Here is a 13,199-nt window from a genome sequence, read left to right on the forward strand (position 1 = left end):
CCATCAAGTTCAACCAAGGAACTTGTCACAGTGGCTTGGTCCACAAAAACAAGATTCATCCCCACCCATCTGGGGCCACAATATATAGAAGGGATCCCCCCTGAGGCACTTCCAGTGTGTATGTGGAAACAGATGAGGGGAAGAGGAGGCTTTTGGTGTTAGTAGCATGCAGTGGCAGAGACCACACTTAACGATCTTTGCTAACCTCACAGTATCTTTAATGGTACATGGTCCAGAACATCAGACTGTAAACAATCTTTCCTGCAGGCACAAACAAGGTGGTGAATTGGTTGGCTATGGTGATGATTACATTTTGAAATAGAAATTTAGTAGTATCTCAGCCTTGACCTTAGTTTCAGATGGCTGACAATAGGAGTCAGATTGGCTCTGCTGCTTGGGCAGCAATCTGGATGCAGTGATTGAGACACACTGAAATCTCATCATAGAGACACAGACAGAGCCTGAATTTATAGACTTACTCTATATAGACAGTTCTAGAATATTATGAACCTTTTTAACAGCCATTCCTACCAAAGAATTTCAAACATAACATTAAATAGATAGTACATTAACTCCTTAGTGGCAGGCATGATGTAATACCAATATAAACACTCCTTTTGGGCAGTAGATGGCAGCAAAGGATCACAATTGGATAACTTTAATAAATATTGAATAGAGAAATCACAGTGTTAAAGGTGAAGTACACTTAAAGGTGCAGAATTTAGTGATGACATCACACAAGCATAAAAGTAATAAATTAAGGACTCCCTGTACTTATTGTATTATACATAACTATGATGGTTAATGTCCCATCACTGGAGAAGTGTGAGGTCCATGAAATGTGGCCCCCATAGAGTCCGTGTTTCACAGTCCAAACGTGTTCTTGTAAATAATCCCTTTTTAAACCCAGTGCATTCCTTGTGGACCAATAGTAGGCCCTTCCTAGAGTAGAATTGCACTGTTATCAGCGACTGTTTAGTTATGTAGCCCTTCTTCACATCCTTCCATGCCCACTTGGATTTTGCCAAGTCATTTCAATCATTTCAAGAGATGTATGCCAGAAAACTGAACGCCAGACAAGCCCTGAAAAATGTCCCGTGATTAGTTAAAGGAAATCTAACGTTTGTTTTTATGTATTTTGAACCAAACATAACTTAAGAATGGTTTAGCTACACTGATGCAGAAACATATCTTGTTTAATCCCGGAACTGAGTGGTTTTGCTCAAAAACAATTATAAAATTCAGGACCTTGAGAAAGCTGGGTTGTATGCAGGTTGCCGTTCATTAACACATTACATGGAGCTTCCTGAACTGCCCAGACAGGAATAATCAACCTGAGCTGAATGACTCATACACAGCAGCTGGGGGATGGTGCAGCGCTTGATTACTTCTGCCTGTCAGGAACAACACAGTGATTATGTATTCTCGTTTTAAGCTGGGCAGGATAAGGCTGAAGCATTTCAGAATTCGGGTAAGAGGAGAAGCGCTGGGGCAGCCACAGGAGCAACAGAGCCTCTTTATCATAATTTTATAGTAGTTTTTTAAGCAAAACCATTCAATTCAGGGATTAAACAAGATACGTTTCTATATCAGTGTAGCTACAGCATTCTCAAGTTGTTTGGTTCACAATGGAGAAAAGCAAATGGTAGGTTTTCTTTAAATAAGCAGATTTTCTACTTTTTTCTTGTGAGGGGGGTGTATACGGGATATTTCCTTACTGTAAGATGTGGATATAATTGTGACCTTAATCTCAGGGACATTGAATGATGTGTATGTGTCTTGCATCTTACAGCAAGCAGACGTACAGTAATTGTATTTTCATTTTCTATTGATCTCCATATGGAATAATCAATCTGATTGATTACCATTGGTTACAGCTGTCTGCAGCGTCTTATTGAATAATTATTCACTTTGTCTCTTCCGTTCTCTACTTAGGTCAGGTGATACAGGATTTGTTTAAATCAGCTTCCAACATTTCCAGATTTACAGCTTTTAATAATTCAGTATTGAATCTTGCCCCCGGCCATGAGGATGATCATTTTTTATTTACCCCCCCCCCCCAACTATACATATTATATTAAACACTGGTTCCTCCTCGACAATCTGTGCCTCCTTGGATGCATATATTTTGTTATTCTTACAAATATGAGATGAGCTGCTTTCTCGGTTATTAGCTATTTCACTGAAATCAAGGAAACCACATACTGTATGACCTTCCGATAGGTCTTGTTCACATTCATACAATTTATCATACAGATCTCATTGTAATGGGGTTCCCGATTGTTTGCGTCTTTCTTTCCCTTCATAATCCTAGGGCAAAAAATCAAATGTGATATTTAATGAGTTGCCCCCCAATCCTGGTACATGTTGATACCCATCATCTATTATATGACACCCAATAAAATACAATTTTTTGTTACTCCCTTATCACCATAGACCGCTTCATGGCCCTAATGCCGTTTGTCAGTCCCAGGGTCTCCTAAGCTCCAGACTCCCTCCAGAGAACCTGCCAGAGATGACCCTTTATAGTCCTTGCAACAAAAGCCTCTAATGTGTCTTCATTGCATCCATGTCCAAAGTCCACAAATGATCATTCAATATATCCAGAAGCTATAGTGTACATCTCTGTGAGGCTGAAACGACAGGGCCAAGGGTCAGACAAACCAGTTGGTCTACACCATAGTGGATTTGTATGCAGAGCATACTCATCCTGTACGGACAGCGGTGGGATTCAAATTTTTCACAACAGTTTCACTGTTTTCGGCGCAAGAAGTATGCCCTTGTAAAAACCTTTACTTACCTCTTCCGGCAATCCTGGTGTCCTGTACTGCTGGTCCTTGGTGCAGGGGCACAGCACCTTGGCACCGACCACTTCCTTCCCCTGCACCAGCTCTGTATGAAGCGGGTAGGTGTATTAGGTGGCCAAAACAAATGCAACTCCAGAATTAAGTTGAATACATAAATACAGCATCTACACCAAGTTCACAGAAGTTCTATGCATAAATACAGCACCAGAATTAAGCCCTGTACAAAAATGCAGCACCTGAACCTAGATTAGCAGAGAAAAACAGCACCAGAACCCAACCCAGTACAGAAATGAAGCACCAAAACCCATCTCAGTACATAAATGCAGCAGCAGAACCTAAATCCATAATAAAAACAGTACCAGAACCATGCTCAGCTCGCCTGAGACTGGGCAAGCCAGTCAGATCCAAACCCTTTGTAAGAAGGTCCACATACAGTTGCATTCGTCCTATGGATGTGCAATGTTTTTGCATACAACTCTTTCTTGCCTAGAGGAAACAGTATTTGACATCCTCTACAATTTTTTAAGTACAACTATAAAAGCTTTTCCTAACTCTGCACTAAGCAAAAATAAGGAATTCTCTAATTTACTCTAATTAGCCTACCTGCAGCTGTTTAGCAGCTAGCGGAGGTTTTACCTTACTCCCCAGGCTAATCTCCATTTGCCATGTTTTCTCATCACATGGTTCAGGTCGACCAATTACAAACAAGCATTTAAACATTTAAAAGTACTTAATTTGATGCAAAGGGCCTTCAGTGAGGTCATCACATGCTTCAGATCAGCCAGTTACAAACATGATGTCCTCTTCTGTCTTCAATGGGGTCAGCTGATGTCACAACCAGGAAGTGGCCACACACATCAAACTCGATAAATGGAAAAGCTATCCAGTAAAGTCCATGTAAAATATATTTCCTTGGGCTTGAAAGGTGAATAGGAGATATTTTACATAAAATATTAACCCCTTAACACTCTGCTCCGTAACTCTACAGCGCAGAGGTACAGGGAATGTATGAAGAGGGCTCACGGGCTGAGTCCTCTTCATACAAGGGTGGGGGTTGTTGCATATTGCAGCAAACCCCCACCGCTAATAACCGCAGTCGGTGCTTGCACCAATTGCGGCCATTAACCCTTTCGTTGCCGCCGGCAAAGTCGCCGGCGGCATATAAAAGACAGCGGCGCGCGGGCGCCGCTATCTTTATTCCGATCGCCGCGCCCCCGAACGTCATCTGGTTGCCATGGTAGCCTCGGGTCTTCGTTTGACCCAAGGCTATCTGGCTTCTGCAGATTCGTTACAATGAGCCAGTGGCTCATTGTAATGAATGAGCTGCAAAAATGCCATATATTGCAATACAGAAGTATTGCAGTATATGGTAGGAACGATCTGACCATCTAGGGTTAATGTACCTTTGATGATCTAAGAAATAATGAAAAAAAAAAGAAAAAAAAAGTTTAAAAAATAAAAAAAATTAATAAAATATTAAAAATTCAAATCACCCCCCTTTCGCTAGAACTGATATAAAACATAATGAACAGTAAAAATCACAAACATTTTAGGTATCGCCACGTCCCAAAATGCCCGATCTATCAAAATATAAAAACGGTTACGGCCGGCGGTGACCTCCGAGACGGGAAATGGCGCCCAAATATCCGAAATGCGACTTTTACACCTTTTTACATCACATAAAAAATGGAATAAAAAATGATCAAAATGTCGCACAGACCTCAAAATGGTAGCAATGAAAATTTTGGCTCCATGCGCAAAAGTATGAAAAAGTTATTAGCTTCTGAAGATGGCAAAAAAATTTTTTTCTTTTTTGTACACATTCGTTTAATTTTTGAAAATGTATTAAAACACAATAAAACCTGTATAAATTTGGAATCACCGCGATCGCACCGAACCAAAGAATAAAGCTGAGGTTTTATTTTGAGTGCACAGTCAAAGTCGTAAAAACTGAGCCCACAAGAACGTGACACATGTGCGTTTTTTAAAAATTTTTTCCAAATTTGGATTTTTTTTTCAGCTTCGCAGTACACTGCATGTTAAAATAAATAACATTACAGGAAAGTAAAATTTGTTATGCACAAAATAAGCCCTCACACAGGTCTGTACACGTAAAAATGAAAAAGTTATGGATTTTTTAAGGTGGAGAGCGAGAAATGAGCGAAAAAACCCTGCGTCCTTAAGGGGTTAAATAAAATGACCAGAAAAAAGTCAACATTTGTCTCCAGTGTTTTTAGCTTTTTACATTTTATGTTAATTTAAAATGCAAAAAGTTATCAGTGGCGGTGGTTCTTCAAATATATAGAAACTTCCCCAGTTCTTTTCTTCTTTTATCAACCTTACAAGGGTGTATGTCATCTTATCATTTATCTTCCATTCTACAGGGCAAATAAGTGCCAATGAAGATTGACTTATTATTACCGTAATAAATAAAATGAAAAGAATTTTCAAGGCAGAAAATATTGATGGCTCACACAAAAGAATGGTTGTCAATAGAGATGAGCGTACCCGACCTTTAGGTTCAGCGTCCTCCGTTCCGGAGCCCCAACGCTTGATGGACTGCAAAGCAGCTAATCAGATCAACTAGGCATGGCTGTGATTGGCCAGGTAGACACCTGGTGGACGGACACATATGGCCAATCACAGCCATGCCTAGTTGGTAGATGGCAGACAGAATGGGGGACAGGAGGCGCCCACCAAACTCACTGTTTCTCCATATTTTCAATAAAAATTATGATTTTTTAAATAACATAATAAAACGTGCTATAACAGGGTCACAATACATTTCGGGGAAAGACTTTCCCCTTTTTCAAGTGATAATTGTCAGTCTCTGGGTCTTGTGGGATGCCTGTGTCGGCGGGTAAAGCTGCGTGATTGGCTGCTCTGTAGCCTGAATGGAGGACATTGAACCTAAAGGTTGGGTCCGCTCATTTCTAGTAGTCAAAATTAGATTTATGAGGTCCAACACCCAGCACCCCACACTGATTAGATGTTATCTAACAAAGAAAACAGTAGGGAGTAACACCTCTGTTTAGAAGCCTGTTTAGAAGTCACTGCAGCTAAGCTCAATTAAATGCTAACTGACCTGTAGTAATCAGGTCTGACCACTGTGCAAAGAATGGAGCTGTCTGCTTACTTTCCCATTCTCAGTCAGTGATAATGTTGGATAAGTTGTTAGATTTGTTAGAAAAACATTTAAGATTTTAAGACCTGAAAAGCCCTTTAATTAATAGTATCAATAAATTAGAAAAGCTTATGTGTTTTAGCACAGCCAGAATTGTCTTCTAAAAGGAAAGAATGCCGCTTATGTTTGGATATTGAAGCTATTCTGATGCTTCTATTACGATTTGTGGATTACTTTGCAGCATTGTTTGCTCTGTCCACACCAACAACAAGGAAACATATGGCAACATCATAAAAATGAGAATTAGTAGGTCAGTCTGTGCTCCAAGGATAGATACAAATCCAATGTTTTGATTGAGCCGCAATGGGGTGCTGTTATTACAGGCTTAATTGAATGTTGAGTTTTTAGATTTCCTTGGAGCATGTGCTTAGCTTCTGGTTGGCTGGAGAGTCTGGCTGGAGAGCTGCTCTCTTTAACTTGTCAACTAGAAGTAAGTTTGGAAGCTCGTAAACTAGAAAACTACAAACATTGAGCTGTCAGCATTATCTAAAGTGTGGGACAAGCAATTTTTGTAGCAATATAAATTCAGACCCATTTTATGAATGGAATATTGTTTTTATCCTTAGTAAGGTATATGCAAATAGGTTTTAAAAGTGGAGGGGGATAAAGTCTGTCTCCAGAGCTCCCTCTACTAAGATCTACCTTATTTAAGGTATCATTTGTGGCATAGTTTTCCTCTTTCCACCCTGGAAAAACATATATGCATATTCCTTACCCAGAATCACCACCTGAGAAAATATGTTTTACAAGACTCTGTACACCACAAAAGGTTTCCCACAAAGACAATATCCATAAGGAGAATGAATTCCCCCTTGACCTATGTTTTTATCCTTTGCAGTGGTTTCCAGAAGTCAGACACCACTGCCCCAGCACCCCAATAATTCTTGTCGGAACCAAACTTGATCTACGTGATGACAAAGAAACTATCGAGAAGCTTAAAGAAAAGAAGTTGTCCCCAATTTCCTACCCACAGGGCTTGGCTCTAGCCAAGGAAATTGGTAAGTATGGACAAGAACGATGGAATTCTTCAAAAATGTTCTAATTATTATTAATACTTATAAGACCTCACATAGACCTCTAGTAATGGATATTGTGATGCATACTTTGATTACCTAATTTTATAGAAAAAATTCCCAAGGCGACCATTGGAGAAGCCCTCTTGTTTTATCCCATTCACAGTACATAAAACATGGTGTGATACTATTGGTTAAGGCCCTGCACATACACGTAACATTGTCAAAGTGTGTGAGTTTGGTCAATTACTGTTAACTTACGGTTTATGGTTCACTAGCATTTTATTGAATAGTGTACGCATTGGCCCACATTTAGCAAAAAACTGACAAAAAAACACTGGCACACTCTGCCCACTCCACAAGCAAACTGAACATAGTCAAATGGCCGACATTTATGAAAAACAGTGAACTTGGTGGCTTTGCCTGTGTAGTAGGCAGGGTGCCCCAGTTTAGTTTGTGACACACATTCTTTATGAATTTGGCACCCCCTGCACTGCTCCGACAGAGTGCACCAACTTTCTTTCACATAGAGCATGTGACACAATTCTGCCTAGTTGCTGTAATAAATATGGCGCATGGTCCAACTGTGCATCAGAACGCCCCTTGTATGTGCAGAAATTTGTGTTGTGTTGGGCATAGAGCAGGCGCAACACAAATGTGTTGTGGACACTTTATAAATACATGTGCAAGCAGTTTGCATGTTCTTTCAAAATTAGACAGAAAACTGGTGCAAACACTTTAATAAATGTGGGCCATGGTGTGCTGAGGTTAAACAGTGCCACAGTTATGGCATTGCATATGCAAAGAAAAGAACATATTATAAGCAACAATTTGTGCAAAAGTTAAAGTGATGTCTAAATCAGGTAACTATAAAAATATGGAATAAGGAATGAGCGACCAACAGCAACTGTGTAACTTGGGAACCACACAAAGGCAGACAACAAACATATGGGAAGGAGGGTTGTTGTGGACTAGGAGGGTGGAAGTTGAAGAGGAGTGGGACTGGCTTGAATGAGTACAGGTACAGGGTTATCAAGGAATGACCAGCATTCAGGTACCCACCACAGACAGGCAGCTGCCAGGAGTCAACCAGGCATCTGTAGTTGACGGGTCATTGGGCGCCTTGTATGTGCCATCGTTGTCAGCCCGCAGCTCTTCTGAATTGAGTCAAAGGCTTCAATCCATCGAGATTCGGGGGGTCAGGAGTAAAAGATTTACCAAGATTGGTGGTGAAATGGGATAGAGAGTCCACCATCTCTCCCCGCATAAACATTGAATAGACCAAAGAAATCATCTGGGTAGGCGTAGATGTAGCAAGGCACACCTTCTCAAATGTGGTTGGACTTAATAATTGAGGTAGAGGGCCCGTGGAAGTGATGTAGTCCTGGAAGTACACCAGCTATTGAGATTGAGGAATCTTGGCAGTGGAACAAGCCTAATGACATCATGCGGGATTAAACCAAACCAGTATTCCCAACAGATTCCCAACTGAAGACAACCCAATGTGGTTGTGTCTCTTCAGTGTAGGGAACTGGTTAAACTGAGTGAGAGGCTTTTGACTAGGGTCCATAAGGAATAATCTTACTACCTGAACCTAGTCAAAAGCATTTCACTGAGGCAAACCAGTTCCCTACACTGTACTGAAGAGATGCAACCACATCGAAACAATGTTGTCCTCACCTGGGAATTGGTTTCTTTTGGAACAGATGTACTGGTTTGGCTTTAGTACTGCATCATGTTATTAGGCTTCTTGAAAGTCATACTTGGTGTTAAGGGGGCTGCCTGTGGTTTTCCTTTTCCCATTCTGGAAAGCTTATTTGCATTTAGCAAATCCAGAATCCCCCAGAGGAGCATCAATGGCTAGTAGTCTCCACACGCCTACAAGGCGGCCTTAATTGGCAAAGTCTCCATAACGAGACTCTATAACTTCTCGATCATATTTTTGATAGAATTTGTAAATGTCCCATTCTGAAATGTCAAGCCTTAGTATTGTTCTGTGATCTCGTTTTGAGACACATTGGTTATAATTGGTGTTCTAGTGCTATTCTACCCAATAGACTGAATATACGATAATTAATGGATAGATCGGTTTTTATGACTTAAGACATCTGCTTATCCTTTCCCGGTTTAACAGTTTTGACATGTCTTGTTAATTATACATAGCACTCACATGGGAGATGCAAATTTACAGCCGAATGTTTAAATCTCTATTTTATCATTGTCATGATATACTGTGACTGGAGGGAAACTGGAGCGGAAAATGATAGCCAAAATAAATAGTGACTCAGAAGTTATGTTGGGATTTTATGCTAATCTACTGACTGTGCCAAATATGAGCTACTGCATACGATGCCAGTCTGATATAACAGAAACTTCCAACAAGCACCAAAAAGAGGAACACAATGGGGCACATTTACTTACCCATCCTGACGCGTTCCCTGAAAGTGCATTGTCCAACGCCCAACGCCCGATATCCTACATATGTCGTTTCCCTGCTTAGGTCCCCCGGAGTTCACCTTCATCATCCTAGTGCAGTGGTGGCGAACCTATGGCACGGGTGCCAGAGGTGGCACTCAGAGCCCTTTTTGTGGGCACCCATGCCATCGCCCCAACACAAAGTTTGCCAGACAAGACTCAAAGCTTCCTCCTGCGGTCCAGTACATCCCAGGACATGCAATGCTCAGCACCATTTTAAAGTGACATCCTTGGCTGCCAGGACTAAAGGAGGAGTGTGAAGGGTTGAATAGAGATGGATAGTCATTTGATCTCCTGCTTTTTGTCCCCTGGTTCTTCCTCTTCAGGGGACCCTGGAGAAAAGCTTCAATCCAAAGTTCTCCATCTTTCTAATGTATTGGTGAACTCAGAACCCCAATACGATTAAAACCTGTGATACAGCAGCGATCAGTAAGTTACTGCTTACATTGTCATGTTGGCACTTTGAGGGATATAAGTGGGTTTTGGTTGTAGCTTGGGCACTCTGTCCCCAAAACGTTCGCCATCACTGTCCTAGTGCATGTAAGTGCTTGATCTTGGGACATAAATTGAAAGTTAAATCCTGCACTCTGCAGTCTGAATCAGTCGGATCGTCCTATGGCAAGCCCCACAATTTCTGTCGCATGAAAGCCAGTGCAGCACCAAAGTCCGGTCGCGTGTAATAAAATCCCCAGTTAAATACCTGTCAAAGCGGCGCAAATCCCTAAAACGTCAGAAAACCCACTGAAAGTGCGGCAGCGGTCCCTTAGTAAATAAGCCCCAATGGGTACTCTATTGACTGCCATCTACTTCCATGAGATTTACCCTATATATAATTCTCAGCACAACTTTCCGTAGAGGCAAATCAGGTCTCCCTGCCTTTGGTCACTTCCACAGAAATGGAATCATGCAAGCATGTTTTCTAGGATAGGATAAGGAAAACAGGGTACTACAATGCCTTACAAAGACATAATGGGGCTTATTTACTAAGGGGTGCAGATCGCACTTTTTCTTCAGACTTTCCAATGTTTTCAGGTTTTGGATGGCTGTGAAAGGGATGTAACAGCTGTCTGTGCTGGCATTGTGTCGCACGTGATCGGATTTAGGTGTAGCTGCGCTGGCTTTCATGTGATAGAAATTGGGGGGCGTACAGTTGGAAAATGCTACTGATTCGGACTGAGTGCAGCATCTAACTTTCAAATTGTGTCGCAAGACCAAGCACTTACATACACCATGAAGCGACACATGCAGGATATCGGGCGCAGGATCTTAGGACCAGGTAAGTAAATGTGCCCCATTGTTTTCCTTATCCCATCATGGAATCATAATTAGCATATTTCCCAGAATCCACCAGTGCCGACACCCGGGCACACAGTTTAAAGGGATCCCCTTCGGAGGCTGGTCTCAGGGGCCCAAACCGGCTGCTGAGTCAACCTGGCCAAGAGGGCAGTTGTATTGAGGAGTCGTAATAGTTGACTAAATTACGGTATATGGCCAGCAATATAGGGCATTTATCAGTAATGACCCTTACATGGTGGCTAGAAGAGTATTGGGTTCCTATTCATTAATGCAAACAGAGATCTTGAAAACCATGACAACAGGACCTATATTGGAAAAGCGTTTATCTTAATATAATGCATAGAAGTCTGTTTTGGTAAAACCATAACAAGGGGTATTATGGTTTCACCAAAATAGACTTCTATACATTATATAAAGAATATAAAGAATCAGTGAGTCTTGGGGTAAATGTAGCTGGGATTAAGAATGCAGACTGTAGTAGGGTTGAATAAATCCCATTTGTCCCATTTGAAATTGTCAGCGTGGTAAAAGCATTCATGAAAATAAGCTGTGGGAAAGACTAATGATGCTGTTGAGAAGAATGGATAATGATCTTGTTTTTGGTTGAGCAAAGACAAGGTCTGAATGTAAACACTGTATCGAGCCGCGCTGCCGTGATAAATAATACGCCAGCCTGCTGTTTACCCCGCTCACGTCGACAATCTACCGACAATGTCCTTGTCTTTATCCGCTCTTGTGCCTACTTGCGTTCCACCTATTATCCAAATGTTTCATTCCGGTTCTTGCTCTTCTTCTTTGTTTCTTTGTCTCTTCTACAGAGGCCGTGAAGTATCTAGAGTGCTCGGCTCTTACACAGCGTGGTCTTAAGACAGTGTTTGATGAGGCTATTAGAGCAGTGCTATGTCCACCACCTTCCAGACCTAAGAAACACGGATGCCTCTTGCTGTAAAGGTGAGCTAAAATCATATCTGTCATCTAATATTGAATATTTCACCTCATTAGAAAGTTGTCATCCTGTATGGATCAGAATACTTTGGATTTAATAGTCTAGCACCCATGGTAAGACCATTAGTAGGTCCTCCACATCCATCCATCCATCCATCCATCCATCTATCCATCTATCCATCCATATCCCCATCCATCCATCTATTCATCCATCTATCCATCCATCTATCCATCCATCCATCTACCCATCTATCCATCCATCTATCCATCCATCTATCTCTAGTTACACCCAAGGAACTCAATATTGACCTGACTAGGTAATACACTGTTCCACCCTTAAAAAGATAGGAAGCCTCTAACATCCATTCAGGAATTATCTTCAACAAAGATGAGATGAAACATATTCTTGTGTCTCGCTGTAACTTGGTGGTTATTGGCTCGGCTCTTTGCAGAATTGAAAAACACTTTAGTGGAAACCATAATGCACATGCATGGAAGCTATAAAGCAATGATGGCAAAGCTTTTAGAGAAGGAAAACAACAAAAACCCACATATTTATTGCAAAGTGCAGACGTGGCAATTTAAGCAGTAACTTATCGCTCCATTTGTCACAGCTTTCAATCGTATTGATGTCCTGAGGACATCAAAGAAAGAAAGAAAGTGGAGAAATTCAGATTATTATTGTAGCTTCCCTTCAAGGCCTCCTGAACAGAAAGATCAGGAGGAGAAACAGTGCAGGAGTCCAATGGTAGTCTAGCCATGCCCACACCTCCCTGCTCCTCCTAGGCCTAGTCAGCCAAGCCCCTTTAACGCCTTAAGGACCAAGCCACTTTTGGGCTTCCGGGCCAAGCACAATTTTTTTTCCAATAGTGGATATATTTGGATGATATCTTTTGCGTTTAATTGTTAAAAAAAATTGAAATATGTCAAAAAGTTGAAAAAATTCTCAATTTTCAAAGTTCTAAATTCTTTTCTTTTTAAGTAGATAGTCATAGCACCCAAATAACTTTATAAACATTTCCCAAATGTCCGCTTTGGGAAACTACACCCCTGAATGTATGAGAAACCAACTTTAAGAAGCTTGTTAACACTACAATTTGTAACTTGTTTTCCAAAGAATGCTGATACCCCATATGTTGTGTTAAACTGCTGTACGGCCACACGGCTGGGTATAGCATGGAAGAAGCGCCATTCAGAGCAGAGTTGCATTGTCACATTTTACAGGCCTTATTATTTCCGGGATGATATCCACTTTTTTATGAGATTTTGTTAACTCTTTCTTGGTGATTATTCATTCTGATTTAGGTTTTTAGTTTTTTCTTTTTAGGCAGTTCAGTGTACAATAAAAATAATATGTTATCTTTATTATTGAGCGGTATTGAACGATACCGCCAGCAGAGCCGCCGTGTGGAATTTAAAAGGCAGTCCAAGGGCGCAACTATCTTTATTATAATCGTCGCTTCCCGTGACATCATCGGG

At 41.0% G+C, this 13,199-nt stretch overlaps 1 protein-coding gene across 1 annotated transcript in view; it reads left to right on the plus strand.

Moving 5' to 3' along the window:
- RAC2 (Rac family small GTPase 2) overlaps window positions 1-13,199 on the plus strand; it is a 51,074-nt gene that overhangs the window by 24,810 nt on the left and 13,065 nt on the right. The window contains exons 5-6 of the mRNA XM_072127356.1: window positions 6,830-6,989; window positions 11,594-11,726. Of these exons, the coding sequence (XP_071983457.1) occupies window positions 6,830-6,989; window positions 11,594-11,724 (291 nt within the window). The 3' untranslated portion in view covers window positions 11,725-11,726. The remainder of the gene's footprint in view (window positions 1-6,829; window positions 6,990-11,593; window positions 11,727-13,199) is intronic.

This window comes from Engystomops pustulosus, chromosome 10 (genome assembly GCF_040894005.1).
Source record: "Engystomops pustulosus chromosome 10, aEngPut4.maternal, whole genome shotgun sequence".
In the NCBI taxonomy this organism is placed as follows: domain Eukaryota; kingdom Metazoa; phylum Chordata; class Amphibia; order Anura; family Leptodactylidae; genus Engystomops; species Engystomops pustulosus.